The sequence below is a fragment of the Lates calcarifer genome, linkage group LG15 (genome assembly GCF_001640805.2).
Source record: "Lates calcarifer isolate ASB-BC8 linkage group LG15, TLL_Latcal_v3, whole genome shotgun sequence".
Classification (NCBI taxonomy): domain Eukaryota; kingdom Metazoa; phylum Chordata; class Actinopteri; family Centropomidae; genus Lates; species Lates calcarifer.
In genome coordinates, this window is record NC_066847.1 from 27,856,198 (window position 1) to 27,875,824 (window position 19,627).

Here is a 19,627-nt window from a genome sequence, read left to right on the forward strand (position 1 = left end):
TGGGTAGACAATGTAAGTCTCTCTCTCTCTCTCTCTCTCTCTCTCTCTCTCTCTCTCTCTCTCCCTAGCTACCTCAGGAGTTTGAATGACTTTGGATGAGTGACTCCCTCCTCTCTCTCTCTCTCTCTCTCTCTCTCTCTCTCTCTCTCTCTCTTTCTCCTCTCGCTCCTCCTCACACCCCCAAAACCTTCCCCTCTTTTTAAAACAACACAGCAATCTGTTGTAGCCCGGTAAAAGGGGTTTGGGAGCCGCAGAAGCCATAAAGGAGGCTCCACACACACACAGTCGTCTGGAAGGAATTAGACAGCTGAAATAGCGACAGAGAGACGTTTGGCCACTTCTCTGCGCTCTGTGTAACCTGGACTTGGGGGAAACTAGAGAAATATTTACCTACATGCCCCTCCACAGAGCAAAAATACAAATGATCTGACTCATATTTGATTATTATCAAAGAGTCATTGCTGGAAACTTTTTTTTTCTTCTAATATGATTGACGCTGCCAGAGCTGATGGCTTTTTGGTAACTTTTTTAAAACTTTTAAAAATGAATGAAACTGTCAGACGTTGATGGAGAAGAATATTTATCATTTTTACACAGTCTACTTTTTATTTATACTTTTTTATATGAATGATGCCAAAGTTGACTGACATGATGTTTGTGTTTGTACACCTAAGGTGCATGTGGTGCATAGTTAATGACCGCAGGCAGACTGTTAAAAACTAAAGACAAGCAGTCCTGATTATTTTTGAGTGTGACAGTTTTGAGGAACGTGCACGATTTGTTTGATTTCACTTTCTTTTTAATTAATGAAGATCGTTTCGAGCGGATTCATGAGACGCACTACGCCACAAGTGTCCCTTGAAACTTTGTCAAGACTTTTTCTTCCCGTGGAGCGGTACCAGAGCCGCCGGAGCTGACCGCATCCTTTCTCAAGGACGAACGAGAGGGCAACAGCTGCTTCAAGGTAGGCGGCCAGTGAGCGTTTGGTCTGGTGACCCTGCAGCGTGCTGACAGTGAGAAATGTTTCATCAGAAGCCAGACATACCTATACAGAGGTGGTCTGGGAGCTAATTTAACGCATCAACATATAATTCTGGGCATGTTGTCGCTTAAAATTCTTATAATGTCTGAGGTTTCTGTCATACTTTTAAATCATAAGGATATTGTCCTATGTTTTATCTCAGTAAAGGGAGTGATGCTTAAAGGTGGAGGGGCATTGACAGCCAGCTGTCAATTGAGTATTCTCTCTCCCTCTCTCTCTCTTCCTCTCTCCATTTCTCTCTCTCTCTCTCCAAGCGTCTCAACGGTTTGTGGTAACGTCTTTTTGCCACCACAAATGTTACCTACTTATTTAATGTTTTTCCCATTAACACTAACCCAATATGTGTCTCAGGAGTTTAATTTGCCGTAGCTGACACGAACATCTGAATTCCTCCTTGCCCAGCTGTGCCAGCTGTGGAAATGTGCGAAACATCTGTCCAGATAGCTTCTTCTAATCATATAAAACCACACATAGTCTCGGTTGAAACAGTCATTATAGCCAGAGAATAAGCTAAACTGATGACGTCCCAAGGCATACGTCATTCTTGCAGATGTGTGAGCAAATGGGAGGGCTGGAATCGGACACGTTCAGCGTGCCTGGCGGTAGGAGCGCGTAATTTGATGGCTTATGTGAAAGAACCCCCTATCTACACACACACACACGTGTGAATATTGTTACGCACCACGCTTTAGACCAGGATCTTGAAATTTTTGATAATGATGCATTCTGAGTGGCTGGGAAGGCGCTGACATATTGCTTATTTAAATGTTAATTCAGTCCCTCCTAGATTTAGACCGATTGTGTGCTAGAGATCAGAAGTGTAAATGCATAAATGTGAGTGAAAGCTGTGACAGGTGCCACCTAGACACTCTGCACATATCACATAATGAATGCAACCTTGTTACTTGCTGCTGGCACTGTAGCTTGCTCACACATCCACTACACACATTACACACTTATGAATGAACATCTGTCACACTCCTCTGACATACTGGCTTCCTCCATCTGCCTACTCTGACCTCTCAGTTTGTGGATATGCTCACGTAAAACCCACACAAGGAATGTCCATCTGTGAGTTGGATGTCTAAGTATTCCTGACATTTATCTATGATATACAGTAGAATTTCCATCCTACACATGGGAACTACTTCCTACTGACCTTGACAATCTTGCCATGATACATATTAATACTGCCTGCACTCCACTATCATTACCTTCGGAAGCGCTGCTGATCCAACAACAAGTGTAACTGTATTTCTGGAGGAACATTTACAGTAGCTATAACACTAATCCCTATTCCTACTTCTTATTTAGTTTCTGATGCATATGTAAATTTCAAAGGATAGATGCAGACCACATGTTCTTTGCATAATCAGTACATGTGTGGACCTTCTGTCTGTGTATACACAAACTAATACCAACATACTGTCCCTAATCTCAGCCCCCCAGGGAGTTCCTTTGCTGAGTGTGGGGCTTAGCGTACAGTAGTACAGTAAGGAAGGCAATTCATCTCTGGAGCCTGTCAGTGGAATATTAAGCACTGACTGAGAAACTTAATTCTTATGTGCAGCGATGTGGGTGGTCCACAGAGGTGACAGAAGCCTAGAATATTTGGTGACAGAAAAAAAAACAAAACATTGAAAAGTAACTTTTTTTTTACACTCCTCATTCATGACACAGGCATTCAGTTAAACTGCAGACTCATCAGTGCTACAGGATGTTCTTTTTCACAGGCCTCAGAGCAGTTTGCGACCTAACAGAGGAAGCCATTCCACGACTGGTCTCCATTAGGGCTCACAACAAGTCTCACGTGCCATCACTCCTCACAGCAAGGGTCCTTCAGTGTATAGGGCCTTGGGGCTGGCAGGGTATAACTACTGAAGTTAGAAGTGAGTGTATACATGCAGCCCCTCCCAAACACACAACACCACCACCTACCTCATCTACCCTGCATTAATGCCACAGTTTTTTCCAGGTTCCCCCGGTAGAGTAGAAGCGAAGCAGCTCTGTAGCCAGCCAGTAAAAGTGAAAAGTTGGATCCCCACTACCTCATACTGAGTCACACAGAGTCTCGCAGGGAGGAGTTATGCCAATGCTAATGCATAGGTCCAGGAGTTACAGTATACCATAAAACAACCCAGGAGCTGCATAAAGTAAGCTGTGTTTGAGTAGCTGCAAAGCCCTTTTAGTTGGTTCCCTACCTTTTCAATTTTTTAAAATCACACTGCTGATATTACTCATGGTATATGTTGTGGTAAATCTCAGGTGGTCCAAAATGTGAAGCCTGAATAACAGTCATGTCCTTTCTTTCTTCCTTAATACCTCCAAACATCTTTTCATTTATCCATTCAGACTGATTGTGAGTCTCCGTCTCTGTTATCTCTTAGCCATAATTGGCTATAATAATACACAGCGCTATGAATAGAATTTCCTATCATGCAGGGAGAAATCCAGTTATTTTGAAGCACTGTTGATAAAGGTCTGTTGCCAGAAAGGGAAAGTGTTGGGTTAATGGATAGCAGAGATAGGCTGGATTTGTAAAAAGCTTTTGAAGCATGAGATACCAAGCACTAAGGTTTTTTCCGTATGACCGTGAAGAGCTAAAATAACACATTTTCCTTTTTGTGTAAATGCTACATTGGGAACAAAAGCAGACACATTCTAAGGCAGATAAATAGCTGTAGAGGGATGTGCTCTCAACTGAGCTGCATCTGTAATTTTGCCGAAAGTGTTGGAGCCTGCAGAGGTGGCGCAACTCCAGTGCCTCAGCTGGCAGTGAACTGAGCCAAGTCCACCACCATGCCTCACGTCTCTCTCCCCCTTCCCTCCTCAGTATCTGCCATCCCTCTCTCACTAACTCATTTCCTTCCAACCCACATTCTCTCTTTTCTTATTGAATACTGTCATCCTCCACCACTTATCCAAGTCTCTCTTTCCGCTCCTCTTCCTGTCTCATTTTTTCTCTCACACCCTCTCTCTAGTACGGTTTCATTGCTTCCTTCTACTCATTCACAAAACATGAATGCCAGGGATGAGTCAAAGGGGGAAGATGTGCCAAAACAGCATAGCTTGCCTTCAAAACTCAGTGTTTCATTCATTTATGAACTGCAGCCTCTTCATCCACCTTCACTTTTAAATTGAGTAAAACTAAAATGATGCAACCCCATCGGTTGCGAGAAAGAAGGAGATGATGCATATGCAATGAAGAAATACAGAACACTCTGCAAGGATGTCGTAACCTTTAGCGCCTTCGCCAGTTAGAACCTTATCACACCTGATTCTAATAGCAAACAGAAGAGGAAATAAAGAGACAGCTGCGGGTGGAGAATGTAAAAGTCAACTCCCTTTTACTGTTGCACCTTTGCCAGTTGTGTCCCTGTCCACCTGATTCCAATCATGTAAGGGGCAGTGCAGTGTAGCACAGTGGGTGGTGTTACTGCTCTGGTTCTTATAATGATGACGCTCCCACACCAACAGCTCACTGTGACCACATGGGGGGTTTATGAGACAGAGGAGGAAGAAGAGGAGAAAGAGGAGGAGTGGGGGGAGTCACTCACTTCCTAGCGGTGCCTTTGAAAACCTACTTGACCTTTCAGCTCCTTCACAGTACAGTTTCATTAATATGAGAGCAAATTGTCAGCATCCTGTAGTGTTTATAACACTGAAAATTATAGTCTCACTATGATAACAGTTGTTAATCTGACCTTTTGAGCCTTATGTGACCAAGATGTGACTATTTTTCATAAACCATCAATGAAAAGAGCAAATTTATACCATAGACTTTATTCTTGAAAGTTGAATGCAGCAGAAGAGGAAGTGGAAAATAGCGAGCCAGCCTTGATCGTGTCAAGTGCTGTGTGTCTCGCCTAAGATGGCAGCCAACTCTCAAGTATTTCCCAGCTGCTCCCTCTCCTCTGTCTCATCATCTGCTTAGGAACATGTGGGCCTTCCCTGCATCCTACAACCGTCATGAGGGCCATCTCCACATTTAATGCTTTTCAAATGCGTCTTAGGCTTTTCCAACCCTGCCCAGCTCATACACACACGCACACACACAAAAACTAATGCACACACAAGTTTACTGTGTGCATTGCTTATTCAGGTTCCACACTCTATCTCTCTCCATTTTTGCATGTGTGCTTTTTGTTTTGGCAGAACATCATGCGTTTGAGATCTTAAAGGTGTGTATGACCTCAGCACGTCTGGTTTTCCAATACTGTCTTTTTGTTAAGATAAACTTTGTCCAATATTTCTTCTACAGATCAACGCTAACAGGCTTTTAGCAGACTATAAATATAATTAATATGCCTTCATTCGCTTGTATCTATTGTTGATTGATGGATATAATGACATTGTTGTAAATATGTCTTCAGTGTCTTGAATTATAGCCCCTCCTCAGCCATTTACTGTATTCATGCCCAGAGTATACCAGCCACAGGTGTGACCTGGCTCACTCTTCAGAGCAGTATGAAAGTTTGATTTGTGAACAGCACTCATCTGGCCAGAGCCGCTGATTTGTGAATGTTACACCTCCAGCCAGTGACTGCTGAGTCACAATAACATAAAGATGTAAGCTTTATGTTATCTCAGCGCCGCACAGAGCAGAGAGCTGTCTTTTTTGGCCCCGCTTCAGATTTATACTGCCTGTGTGGAGCAATGAGTAATCACACACACCAAGTTGCATACACGTATCGTATAGTAGTTACTGTATAAAGACATACACACACACACATGTAGGGAATCTGGAGAGTCTTGTTATATTTTACGTTCCATCACAGGCCGTGGAACTGGGACCCTGCTGACAGGGATTCCACTGCTCTCCTGTGAATTTAGTCAAACCTTCTCTTCCTCTCTGCAGCATACATACACTCACACACAATGACCTCTTCCTGTGTGCCTCTACGTGTTCGTGTTTTTGCTTAGTTTGCACATTTGCACAAACACGAACACATGTGCCCACATGGCTGGAGCTCAGCAGCAGCAGCAGCAGCAAAACCTAATGGCATTTAGATTTATACAAAAAAGCCACATTCACTGTATGTCTGGACAGCTGTTCACTGTTATGTAACATACAGGAGGTTATTACAGCATGTGGTGATTCTCCTGACTACACTAAATCACTTATTATGCTTCAGGCCCAAAATGGGTCACAGAGATGTTTCCTTTGGTTCCCCATGTTCCAGGAACATTAATACACATGTATGTTTGACCTGAGACATTAACTTCAAAGCTGTCACACACTTATACATGAACATTTTAAAGATTGAACAGAGAACAGGGTTTGTTTTAAGTATATAACTGACTAAAGAGAATGTATTATTTTCAGATAGCTGCACAGCACCAAACTTAATCAACTTTCACTTATTGTCCCAAAATATTCTGGTTAAAGAGAAGTGTTTTTGACTGTGAGTAATGCACAGAGCAGCTAGCTGAAATTAGTCATTAGTCAACAACCACACAAGTCTTTACCAATTACCCCATATTGGTCAGGTGTTCCACATAAATGTTAGTCAGTGTTAGTCAATATTACAGAAATTATGTTATACAGATAGCAACATGGCATAATTGAGTTAAACTATACACTGTGCATGACAGTACAGTACATATGATGTGTTCAGCACATAGACTGTGGTTCAGTATGAAAGGTATGTCCAGGTCTATTCATATCTAATACAGTTATAAACATATAATCAAAACGAATGACACAGATTAAACAGTATGTAAGATGTCTGGCTCCACATGTATATGGCAACAATGGGAAATACAAATCTTTTAGTTTCTGTGTCAGTTGGAGGGTTCAGTGCCTTGCTCAGTGGTGGTTGGGAACTCATGTATCTTCCCAGCTAATCCTAGTGTACAAACCATTAACCTTTACCCCAGTCAACACTGTTTTAACATCAAGGCTGCCACCCAGAACACATCCATCCATCCGTCTGTTGTTTTGACTGTTAGAGCTCAGTAGAACAGAGACTGTGATGTTATATCAAAAGTACCCACTATCTATTCTCCATCCTTACAAGACTTAACAAGATCATAATACTATCTCTGCAACAGAACTCAAGGGAGTTTCACTCAAGAGACTGTTAATAACGTCAGAGTGAGACCCCTAAAGCATACAACCCAAGGTCACCACAGGGTTGGCCACACGCACAAACAACAAAGACCAGGAGATACTAATGGGGTTCTATCACTCACATGTGCTTAGATACAAAAACAAACATAACACTGGAGTGAAATCATCCACATGCGCTAATGACACCTTCTACACACACAGATACATGTCATATACTGACACGCATAGATACACACTGCTCCAAAGTGACATCATCCACACGTGTCAATGTCATCTCAGACTGATTAGAGGCTTTATCTCTCAGGGACTGGGGTCAAGTTTGGATGACCACAGTGAATCTGTCTGCGGCCTGAGCTAATTGTTAGTCTGACCTCTGCACTGGATCACACGCCCAAAACAGTTAATGAGACACCATGAGGAGCAGAGCATCTTCACAAGTGTTTATATCTGTTTTAGCAAAACTGACTGCATTTGACAGTGCTCAGTTAGTCTGCAGAAAAGCAGAGTCTGCCTGTGAAACATGACCTGAATTGAATTTCACAGTTTGGTTTTGTACTTTAACCACAAATGTTTTACCAGAGTGGGTATTTACTGTCAGGAAAGTACAGATTATAAATAAACAAGCAGTCAAAAAGTAACAAACACTGTGTGGAGCTTGCATGTTCTCCATGTGTCTGTAGTGGTTTAATCCAAGTTTTCTGATTTCCTTAAACAGTCCAAAAAGTGAATTGGAAACTCTAAATTCCCAGTAGGTGTTTATGTGTCAGTCTTTGTTAAACTGGTCAGTCATCATGAACATACCATATCGTGAGAATAGATCGTCTCCTGTGCTAATACAAAAGATTTTGACTAGATAAACTACACATTCATTCACAAACCAGTGGCTCAGTTCATTCAAAATTGATGGTGGGAGGCAGGGTGAAGGAATTAGGAGCTTATATAGCTGTATAACATAGTACATACATACACCCATAGAGATACATGCATAAACTGAAGGAGGTCCAAGGTGGAATGTGTTCTCAACATAACATACTTAAATGTGTGTATTTTAACACATGCACATACACTCTCTCTCTCTCTCTCTCCCTCTCTCACTGCACTAGTGTAATAAGTTTGTATGTGTGCGTTTGTGTGTATATGTATCGTGTGTGCGTCAGGGGTCTCGTAAATGAGCGGCTTACGTTAAGAGCCTTGCCACGTGCCAGAGGAGGCCTGCTGCTACACTGGTTTGTGGCCTTCTCATCCAATGATCAAATGAACAAGGCATTATGCCTGAGCCAAGGTGTGTGTGTATGTATTCTTCTGTCCAGGATTAGCCTCCCTCTGCTTCTTCACTGTGACTCTGTGTCTCTTGCTTTGTTTATCTCCTGCACTCTATCTGTCTTCTTTTCTGTTCACTGTTATCTACTTTAACCCATTTTCTTTTCCTTTTTTCTTTCTCTGTTGCTCTGCCCCTCGCCCCTACTGTCTTTACAGTTCTTTCTCTTTTTCTCCCTGTGTATTCATCTTTCCCTCCATCCATCCGTCTTGTGTGAGTAGGTGTGGTGTGAGGAACCTTTGCCAAGTCCACAAATACTGCTGCTCTTTGTGCACTCTTCGTCTGATAACTTTATTGCTTGTCCTAATTTACACGTCTTGCTTAAGTTACATGTAAAGCTTGCATGTAATGATACATGATGTTAGAAAATGTATTGTTTGTAAGGCTCACTGTGCACCCCCAAATGGCATCAATTCAGCACAAAATAATAAATGATGTCCCACAAGGGAGTGCCTCACAGACCCAGTAATCATAAAAGCACATTTGACATACATATGGTCAAACTCCCTTCCATCATTCCTTCATGCTATGCAAAGAAGCATGTTCTTCATAATGTGTAAGGCAATATAATGTCATACCCTCCCTCTCATCACTGCACATCTTTATCTTTATATCTGTTTCATCGCAAGAATCTTCTTGTCATACTTTCTCTGGGAGTTGCAGAGGGGAAGAAGCACACGTGCAGCATTAGAAAATCTAAAAAGCTCTTGTCTTCTTCTTCCCACGGAGATATAAACAGATGACATCACAGGGTGGTCCGCTCTGTGTTGAGCTGAGCTGAGCCACGCTGAGTGGGTCTCCGCTGGTCTGCCAAACAGATGGCGGTAGCAACATAATCAGGGCTGGAAACAAAGTTTAACATTTTGAGCAGAAGATTTTTGTGCAGCACTGTCCGCTCAGAGTTTAGACACAAAAGCAACGGATGTTCATCTGTCCCTGCTGAAAACACACAGATGAGTGTTTCCTAGGACAGGGTACGGGCCTGAAAAATGTTTTTGCCTTTATAGTACTGCAAGAAATAAAAAGAATTGTCATAATTGTTTCCCCCAAACGTTTAGAGTGCTTGGAGTGTGAATATTTCGCAGCAGCAGCCAGTTTGTTGGTTAATTAGGTCAAGAAATCTTGTAATGTGCGCCCACCCACACTAAAGCAGAGTTGGAACAAATGGCTACTCACAACTGTCTGACATTTAGACAGGGATTTTGGGGAGGGGTAGAGGGGAGGAGAGGAGGGAGGAAAGGAGTGAAAAAAAGGAGGAGAAACTTTATTGCTTTCCCTACCTGAGTGTGTTGGAATAAAACAAGGTTGTGTGTGCCATAGCAGAAAAAACAGTGAATAAGCATGTTCCATATTTCAAATCTAATCTTATCTTGATGTACGTCTAAATTATTGTGCGCATGAATGTTTTGATTTTCATTTTTATTGTACACTTTCTTATTTAAAATCATAGGATGATCAAAGATATTTGGAGGAAAATGGAGCATAACTTGTAGCTAAGGATTCTCCATCCACTCATTGCTCTGCATGGCATCAGGCTGCTACAGTCATGACGCTTTTGCACCACAGTCACTAAAATGAACCCTTTTCTTTTGTCCCTAGATGAGGTGTCAAAGAGTCCTCACCTATCTGCGGATATTTGGGACCACCATGTTCGGCGTGTCCCTGCTGGTAGGCATCTCTACAGCCTACATCATGGGCTACCAGTTCTTCACCACAGCTGGCAATCACCTATCCTTTGGCTTGTATGGAGCCATCTTGGTCATCCACCTTATTATCCAGAGCCTCTTTGCTCTCCTAGAACACAGAAACATGCGGCGGTCCTTAGAGACGCCGATCAAGCTGAATAAATCCTTGGCGTTGTGCATCGCAGCGTACCAAGAGGATCCAAACTACCTGAGGAAGTGCCTGGTGTCAGTGAAGAGGCTGACGTATCCGGGGATCAAAGTCATCATGGTGATTGATGGGAACTCAGAGGATGACTTGTACATGATGGAGATTTTTAAAGAGGTGATGGGATGGGACAAATCGGCCACATATGTGTGGCGGAGTAACTACCACAACAGAGGGCCCGAAGAGACGGACGAGAGCTACGCTGAGAGCCTTCAGCAAGTCTCCAGGCTGGTGCTGAACAACAAGTGTGTGTGCATCATGCAGAAGTGGGGAGGAAAGAGAGAGGTCATGTATACAGCCTTCAAGGCACTGGGGAGGAGCGTGGACTATGTGCAGGTAAGGCTGAACAAAATAAGAAATGGATAGTAATAGATGATAATAGAGGCTTAAATTAGGACAGTGTTGGAATGGTTAAAGAAGGAATGGGAGAAACATGAGAAACAACTTGAGTTAATGCAAAAGCTGTGAATTAGACTCCATTTTATAACAAGTAAAATATTCAGTGGTATGTATCTGTGTCTGTGCAGATGTATTCACACAGGTAAAACAAGGACAGTTCACATCAGATGGAGGATGGAGGGAAGGGGAGAATGTAAGCTAGACTGAGGGAGATGCAAATTAGGCCAATTTGAGTTAAAGATAGAGGTAAAGGGAGGAGAAGGGGAGATGGAGAAAGAGATGGCTGGAGAGGGGAAGGGGGGGCTCTGCCAAGGCAAATACGGGGTCCACAAAGAGTCTTTTGTGTTGCTTTTAGATGGATGGTGGCTGTGTGCATCATGTTGTGAAGTGTAGCGTGAAGAGGGGCAGCAGTAGCTGATGGCTAAATGTAATAACAGATCTGTTTCACAGAGCTGAGTGTTACATCATCTGTGTGAGTAGTATTCAGGAGTCAGGGCTCAAAACTGTGTCAGAGAAAGGTTCAATTTGGTACATGTCAGTCTGCTGGATCTCAAATACCTTAAAGTCACACTTGAATATGGCAGATCTAACTGTAGGGCTAAAAGCTATATGGATTTTAATGAATTACTGCTATCAGTGAAAATCAGTTATAATAATAATAATATCAGTGTTGGTTAATTATTTCTTTGGAAAAGCCAGTTCCCAATGGTGTTCCACTGATGAATACAGTCTTGTAATGTTAACACTGTATGGTGTTGTGGCCTAAAATATAAACAGGCGCTTCAAACATTAACAACATTGCCAGACTTGGTAACACAAGCTGATAAAGTATCAGGAAATGTGTTTTTATCTTGCAGGTGATAAATATTAAAGGAAATATGGACTGCTGTGGTGATAGATTGCATGGTCATGAACCAAGAGCATTATTCTTCAGTAAAGCAAAACTATAAAGATTTTGAAGAAGAAATAACACACTGTACCTGTTACAAATAAGAAGTAGTGATAAAACATCCTTGTTCAAGTCAGTACACTCACTTGTTTTGCTGCTGTAGTCTTACATTGTGTGATATGACCAATGGTTTATAGTGGCTAATGTCAGCAAACTTGAAGTTGATATGAAGGTATAACTGACATTACTGAGTCAGATCACTGACTTCATGCCTCTTCTCTGTCTGTGCTGCTGCTGCTACTATATTAAAATTGTTAACACTATGGCATTTAGCAGTGCAATGTAATTATCACTTGTACCTACAGCAATCCCTGCTCAGCCAAAACAAAATGTAGTCTAGGTTTAAATCCTGTTAGTCTAAAAAGTAAAAGCTGGTTGAAGGGTGGAGCACTCATATGCCCTAGTCTGACTCAACTCCCTTTCCTGAAATCTACTCCTTAGTGCTAAATAGTGACATTAATTGCACTTTCCTACGACAATGTTTTTCTTTCTATCAATGAATAATTGTGTTCATTTGCACAGAATCATGTCTATGTATAAAACTGCATTATGAATGAGAGACTGTTTTCATTACATGAAGTAGTTTACTGCAAGACTATTTTGCTAAGATAGATAAAAAGATTTTTTTTTACAGGTCTTAATAATCTTTCTATTGTGAAAAAAACATACGACCTACAAACTGGAAGTTGTTGTATGTTATTGTATTTTTAGTAGGTTTTTACAATTCAGTGTTTCTTTTGTAAAGAACACTGGACCATTCTTTACTGCCTTTACTGTGGGACTGAAGACAAACTGAAGAAAAAAAAGAAGAGCTACTGTTCATGACTTAATTTTAGTTTTAAGAATAATGTTACATGTTACATGTTCATTTAAAAATTCCCATGGCCACAGACTGGCTTTTTCATCATTATTTTGAATGCATTTGTCAAGGTTCTTATATCATTCAAAAGAAAATGCAGTTACCAATATACAAATCTGACATAACTGTAAAAGTAAATTGAAAGCTCTGTCAAACTGGCCAAAACATCAAGTGGAATCACGTCATATTTAGCTGGTGGTGTTACAGAAAGAAATATTGAGCAATGAGTGAAAGTGAACAGGAACCTCATTACTGTAATAACTTTAGAATGGTTTTAATGAGACTGCATTACAAAAAGGGGGACTTTGAGGATAACAACTCTTTGATACGATGCTTGTCTAACACCTGCAGCTGGATACAGCCAGCCAGAAACCTTTAACTGAGATTTCAAAAGAACTTAATGCTATGCTCCTAGTAATCATGCCAGTTCACTTCCACATGTAGGGAAAGGAGGGACAGTGTTGCATGCCTTTTTACTATCATCAGGCTCTGCCTGTAACAGATGTGTGTTGTTAATGGGGATTGGGCTCGACAGTTGTTTTCATCACCTGTTTTTGTTGGGAAGGAAAATTACCATACATAGACGAAAACAGAAAAAGCTGAAAAGGAGCACCAGAAAGATAGTGGGTGGTTATTAAGTTTAAAGCGGTTACTCTGATCTTTTTTGCACGGGATCAATCACTGACCAGATAATTTGAATTTAAATTGGATGCATTATTTTTTACGTGTTCCATAAATTGTAATTATGTTCTTTTGGAATAATTCCCAAAAGGAAGACAGAGAGGTTCAGTGGATGGGGCACTGAGATAAACACATGAATATGAAGAAACCAGGAGAACATGCAAACTACATTGCCTGCTATAAGTTAGAGAAGAAGACTTTGCTCGCAACAAGATTTATGTCTAGTCTGGCAGTTAAAGTGTAGCTGTGTGCCAGTTACATGACTGTAATAGATGACTTTACCCTAAAATGCAGGTAACTCACTGTCAATTTTGTGGGTTTTACTCAGGTGTGTGATTCTGACACCATGCTGGACCCAGCATCATCGGTGGAAATGGTTAAGGTTCTAGAAGAAGACCCAATGGTGGGAGGTGTTGGAGGAGATGTACAGGTTAGTTACAAAACTAAAAATACTTTCTTAATGATTGCAAGTGACAAATTATCTTTTCATATCAATATGTTGAACTCCTACTTTTTTTCATCAATTCCTCCCTAGATCCTAAACAAATATGAGTCATGGATCTCCTTCTTGAGCAGTGTACGGTACTGGATGGCTTTCAACATTGAGCGGGCTTGCCAGTCCTACTTCGGCTGCGTGCAGTGCATCAGCGGGCCTTTAGGAATGTACCGGAACTCCCTCTTGCACGAGTTCCTTGAAGACTGGTACAATCAGACCTTCATGGGATCCCATTGCAGTTTTGGGGATGACCGTCATCTCACGAACAGAGTTCTCAGCCTTGGGTATGCTACCAAATACACAGCACGATCAAAGTGCCTTACTGAGACACCAATTACATACTTGAGGTGGCTCAATCAACAAACTAGATGGAGTAAGTCATATTTCAGAGAATGGTTATATAACTCCATGTGGTTCCACAAGCACCATCTATGGATGACTTATGAGGCTGTGATCACAGGCTTTTTCCCATTTTTCCTCATTGCCACTGCAATCCAACTCTTCTACCAAGGAAGGCTGTGGAATATTCTGTTATTTCTACTCATTGTGCAGGCAGTGGCACTGATCAAGTCGTCATTCGCCAGCTGCCTCAGAGGTAACATTGTCATGGTGTTCATGTCGTTCTATTCTGTACTGTACATGTCAAGCCTGTTGCCAGCCAAAATGTTTGCAATAGCGACAATCAACAAGTCCGGATGGGGGACTTCTGGGAGGAAAACAATAGTGGTGAACTTCATTGGTCTGATCCCTATATCAGTTTGGTTCACCGTCCTCTTTATTGGAATCATCTACACAATAATCCTGCAGACTAGAAAACCTTTCCCTGAATCAGAAAAGATTGTTCTGATTGTAGGGGCAGTCGTCTATGCCAGTTACTGGGTTGTACTGTTGACGTTGTATGCAGTGCTCATAAATAAGTGTGGGAAGCGGAAGAAGGAAACACACTATGATATGGTGCTGGACGTATGATATACAGTCATCATTTACCACTGAACTCTCTTTTTGGGTTGTTTTCAGTCACACAATGTTGTTGTTATGCAAAAGTTTTTCAGATGCAGAACAGCTCTGGAGGCAAAATTTTTTGAGTTCAACCTAAATGGGCAAAGAGCCAGAATTTACTCAAACTTGAATGGCACAATATAAATGGCAGTGGCTGCTTTCTTTTGTTCATTCGTGACCATAGTACTTACTTTCTCCCTAATATGCTTAGCTGAATATCAGCTAGCGTAGGCTAACTAGCTAATCCAGATGACTCAGAATTGCAAGATTACATGTATTGCTGTTGGCAGCAAGAAGGTTATAGGCTTTCTAATATTAGCTACCTCTTACCCATGTCATTTTCACTGGGCTTCAATCAAAAATTACCAACTTAGAAAGAAAGAAAGAAACTGTGGATTTTTTGCTCCACCCATTGGGGTTTAACTTTTATTTTACCTCCAGAGCATCATTGTGTCTCCAAGAGCTGTTAGTACACCCTAACAAGAAGCCAATCTAGGGGAATGCAGGGGAAGAGAAAAGACTTCAAGTATATTTCTGCACAACACTGAGGGTTTCATTTGTAACTGTAACAGGCATTGAGAGAGGTTACAGCCATCACTATTTTATTAATGCAATTGTAATCCACAGGTATCTGGATGTTCTGTGTTGATCTCATTAGTAGGTGAGATTGACCAGTTTATCATAAAAAAAAGACAAAAATCCACAAGTTAAACTACAACTGTTTTGATTTAATTTTCAGTTGTCACTTCTGGGGTAAAGGCATTGGTGTACCTTTCCAGTGTTTTAAAATCTCTTTTAGGAAGAGCTACAGTATCCATTTGCAAATAGTGAAAATTTGCAGAAAGGGCTTTGAAATGGAGAGCTGCTCTCTTTCTTTTGTTGCACTCATGTCATATGGGAATGATACAAACTTCCTTGTCGTCTTCACGTTTTGCAAATGTATTTATGATGCATCTGTTTCAACAAAAGTACATTTTTGTATCATTTAAGTCAGTATGTAACTGCAACTCCCAAATTTCCATGGTGGTGCACAATTATGTTGTTTGTGGGTAATATTATAGTGTTTGATTTGTGCTGTTTAAAATGAATCAAAATGCATCACTCACTGTGGTGGATGTATCTTGAATGTGAAAAGGTGCAAGATCCTCAGAAATATCTAGTTATGTTATTAAAAGAATAAATCTAATATGTTTGAATGTGTGGATACTTGCAAGTTCTTGGGCAATCTATTGTTATTCCCATATGACGTGAATGCAGTGTTTTTCGTTTTACGTTTACAAAGTGAAGAATCTCAAACTGATCACGGATTGGTAGATATAATCTCCACCAGATCAGGTGACCAGGCAAACATGTGACCTGAAGAGAGACGGTGTATCATTGCTGCTGTGACTGTTTTATTTTTTACAGAAACAATGACTTTTCTTTTTCTTTTTATATGAAAAAAGTATGAGTGATAGGTGTATTTTGCAAAAATGGTTTTAACACTATTATTGTTCTTTCTACCAAGTTGAATGATAACCACCAAGTAGACACAATGGACATGTTCCAATCCAAAGGTTTTGTAATTTTTCTGCCTTCCACACTCCCTTGCTCTCTTCCTTCCTTCACATACTGTATTGACTGTACTGCTTCCTTGCATTGTGTCAAACGATCTGCAAGGGAAGAAGTAAATGTGAGAAGAAAACATGAGCGTACCTAATATGGGAAAAGTACTACCTGATAATAGGAATGTGAATAGGGGCACTTGACGGAAGGGAACAGCATTTTGGAATGAAACAAGTCCAATGTTTGCTATAAGACCAGGAGCAGACATGAGTTTAATTCTTATGCACTTTTATGTCTCTCCTGTCGTCCAGTGTGACGTAATCCAGATGAAATACCTCAGTGGTTCTCTTTGCATCAAGGTGTCAAGATGCTGTCAGGAGACTGATGCATCGTGAAGGTCTTGAGTAATTTATGATCTGTTTGTGATATTAAATATAAAGGTGTCCTATTTTATTCGCATTTCCTTATTAAGTCAAAGCTGGATATCTCTGCCTTGTTGGCCCTTTGCTGTAGCTGTTTACTTATTGTTACTTCGTATTTCAATGCATTTATATATATATATAGACATTTTTGTTCTATTTTTGCTTAGCTACCAAAGATTCTTTATTTTCATTTATGTTTTTATAAGAAAAATGGAAAAATGTATTTCTCGTGCTTTCAACTGTTCTGACAATGACTTGTATCTGACCAAACAATGTGAAATTATGAGCTGGGGGTTTTGTCTGCAATAACAACAAAAATGCAATTTGTAGGGATAAGTTATTGATTTCAAGAAATATGATGAACCTGTGTTTTTGTACTTTGTACTTCGATAGAAAACCAGCATATTTATGTAAGAACATTCTGTGGTTTATAGGATTCTGTGCTTATTCTGTAGGATGCTGTACTTAAACCCCCTAAGGTTCCATATGTCTACACTGCAAAATCAATAAATACATTCAGAAATGATTTTTAATATATACAGCATTGCTAAACATTTAATTCCTAGATTTTTTTTTTTTGCTTTTTTTTGCAGTGTTGACACTATATGGAGTAATGACTCCTATGCTGAGCTCTCGATGCAGCAAACAATAAAGCCAAAGCAGACAGAAACCTTTCATCCAAAAACATTTCTAAAACATTTGCACAAAATCTGCAAACTATGTTTTAAAATTGTGAGGTGCCTTACTAATTATTAATAAAAGAAAACTGACAACATTTTTATACAGTTTTAAGGAGAGGTTGTATTTCAAGTTTTTGATGAATGAGACCAACAATTGAACCATGAGGTCGTTTTGATGCCAAACCTAGTCATGGGCAGTGTTATCATAAAGCACTTTTGTGTTGTGCCAAATAAAAACAACTATTGTTTTAATTTGCTGTCGTTGGAGTTTTTATTCAGGTTTTAATCTGTGTCTGAAAGTCAAAGAAGTAATGTTTCTCTTTTTTTTTTTGGTTGTTTTTTTTTCTTTCTCTGAGATACTGCACCATCTTTAGCCAACCATTTGGACTGGAGAGAAATCCCAATTAACTTAACATAAATGGGCAGCCTTTCCAAAAGTCCAGCGCAAACCACTTAATGTTCTTTATTTTCTCCCTCCAAAAAGATGTCTATGTGTGGGTGGTATATGGTTGGCCTGAGTTAGTGTATATTGTTGGAATGGAAAATTTTGAATTTTAATGATTTGATTCAACTAATTTATTATTTAATAATTGACAAAACCGTTCTTTGCTGCTTGAACCTCCTTCTGTTGCAGTTCTTGGCAAAGTCAACTTCTCAGGAAGCCAACAAAATACAGGAAACCAACATTCAAGCCATAATCCTAATAAAAATGCACACTGATATGACTGATAGAGTTCTGTTTGTCTCTTCGCTTCACTTATTAAATGTAGCTCAGCAATAACTTTGCTGAGGTGCAGTATTTATATCTTGTTCTTTTACCATCATTTTTGTCATCTTATCACTATGGGGTCTCTTTGAATGACAGTGCTGCATTTGTCACCATTTGTCATAGACAATGAAATCTAAAATATTGAAATCTCTGATTTTACTGGTTATATTGAGACAAACAGTATAAAGCAGTATTCGCAAAAAGTTACATTGTGAGATTTAGGCTGGCAATTATTCATTCATTCCTTCATTATCTATGCCGCTTATCCATTAAGCGTTGCAGGGGGGCTGGAGCCCATCCCAGCTGTCATTGGGCGAGAGGTGGGGTATACCCTGTATAGATCGCAGGGCCAACACATATAGACAAACAACCATTCACACTTACATTCATACATACAGACAATTTAGAGTCACCAATTTACCTAACATGCATGCTTTGGACTGTGGGAGGAACATAGGCAGACATTACTTCTCACACTAGTTGCTGCGTATCAGAGGAGTTTCCCTGAAATGCTGTAAAGAGAATTGGGTAAAGTTTGAATTATTATTGGGTAATATAAAGACCAGGATGTCCAGTCTTTCGGGATTTTGGAAAAAGAAATTATCTGTCAGTAAACGAACCTCTATTTTGTGGACACACCTTTCAGTTTTTAACTGAAATTTAAATGATGCTACATTCAGTAAATAACTGAGTTGTGAGAAAGTGTGCAGCCCAAAGGTGAGTCAGCCTATCTGGACTCTGCCAGAATTCTCAGACGGTCAGTCCAAACACAGATTTGGATCAAGCATCCTTAAGAGGAAACTGGTTGCGTTTATGTGTGTGACAATAGGATAGGTGTGTACAGCCACAAGCAGTGAGGAAATATAGACACATGAATTTATGGACATCAACAAAAACGCTGCCCAACATGTGCAAATATAACGTAATTTGGGACACAGTGATCACAGAGACTTGGCAGACTGGAGGTGACCTGTTGTAGCCAGCTGGCCAACGAGTTGATGCTGTAGCCAATATGTGTGCTTTTTTTTTGTGTTAGTTCTGTATCAAATCAGATGACTCAAGAGAGAGAGAACAGAGATCCTTTATCAGAGGGTGGACGGTTGTCAGGACAGAAGGAAACTTATTTGCTAGATACAGACAAAGACACACACACATTCTCACACTCTAAGTATCAGGAATTTGGGTTCAGGGCAGGAGGATATGTGTTAATGTCTCTAAATCATTGTCCAATTCCTCATAAAATCACTGATGGTGAAGTGAATTACCCTGTGGGAAAAATCTGTGTTTCTTCCGGTCTATCTGTTTTAAAGTGTTTCTTCATTCACTGTCAGACTTCCTCTGGCACCAATTTTCTTGGCCGGCACTGATAATGGAAACTTTACACAAACAGCAGGCCATAGCTTGTCTTTTCAAAACGGGGGAACCACACTGGCTTTTCCATTGATGTCACCAGGTGTTCATTGCATTGCCATTGCTCTTAATATCAGGTGAAATTATCTATCAGC

At 40.4% G+C, this 19,627-nt stretch overlaps 1 protein-coding gene across 1 annotated transcript; it reads left to right on the plus strand.

Moving 5' to 3' along the window:
* The first annotated feature begins 225 nt into the window (after nt 1-225).
* Nucleotides 226-17,605, plus strand: has2 (hyaluronan synthase 2). The gene is made up of 5 exons (XM_018683810.2): nt 226-519; nt 813-964; nt 10,033-10,659; nt 13,540-13,641; nt 13,747-17,605. The coding sequence occupies exons 3-5, from the start codon at nt 10,033-10,035 to the stop codon at nt 14,674-14,676; spliced, it is 1,659 nt and encodes a 552-aa protein (XP_018539326.1). The 5' UTR covers nt 226-519; nt 813-964; the 3' UTR covers nt 14,677-17,605.
* Nucleotides 17,606-19,627: the final 2,022 nt, after the last annotated feature.

Excerpts from the sequence above, each read along its gene's own strand:
- has2 (XM_018683810.2), top strand. The coding sequence starts at position 10,033 with ATGAGGTGTCAAAGAGTCCTCACCTATCTGCGGATATTTGGGACCACC. Across the intron at positions 10,660-13,539 it reads GGAGCGTGGACTATGTGCAG|GTGTGTGATTCTGACACCAT; the intron begins GTAAGGCTGAAC and ends GGTTTTACTCAG. Across the intron at positions 13,642-13,746 it reads GTGTTGGAGGAGATGTACAG|ATCCTAAACAAATATGAGTC; the intron begins GTTAGTTACAAA and ends ATTCCTCCCTAG.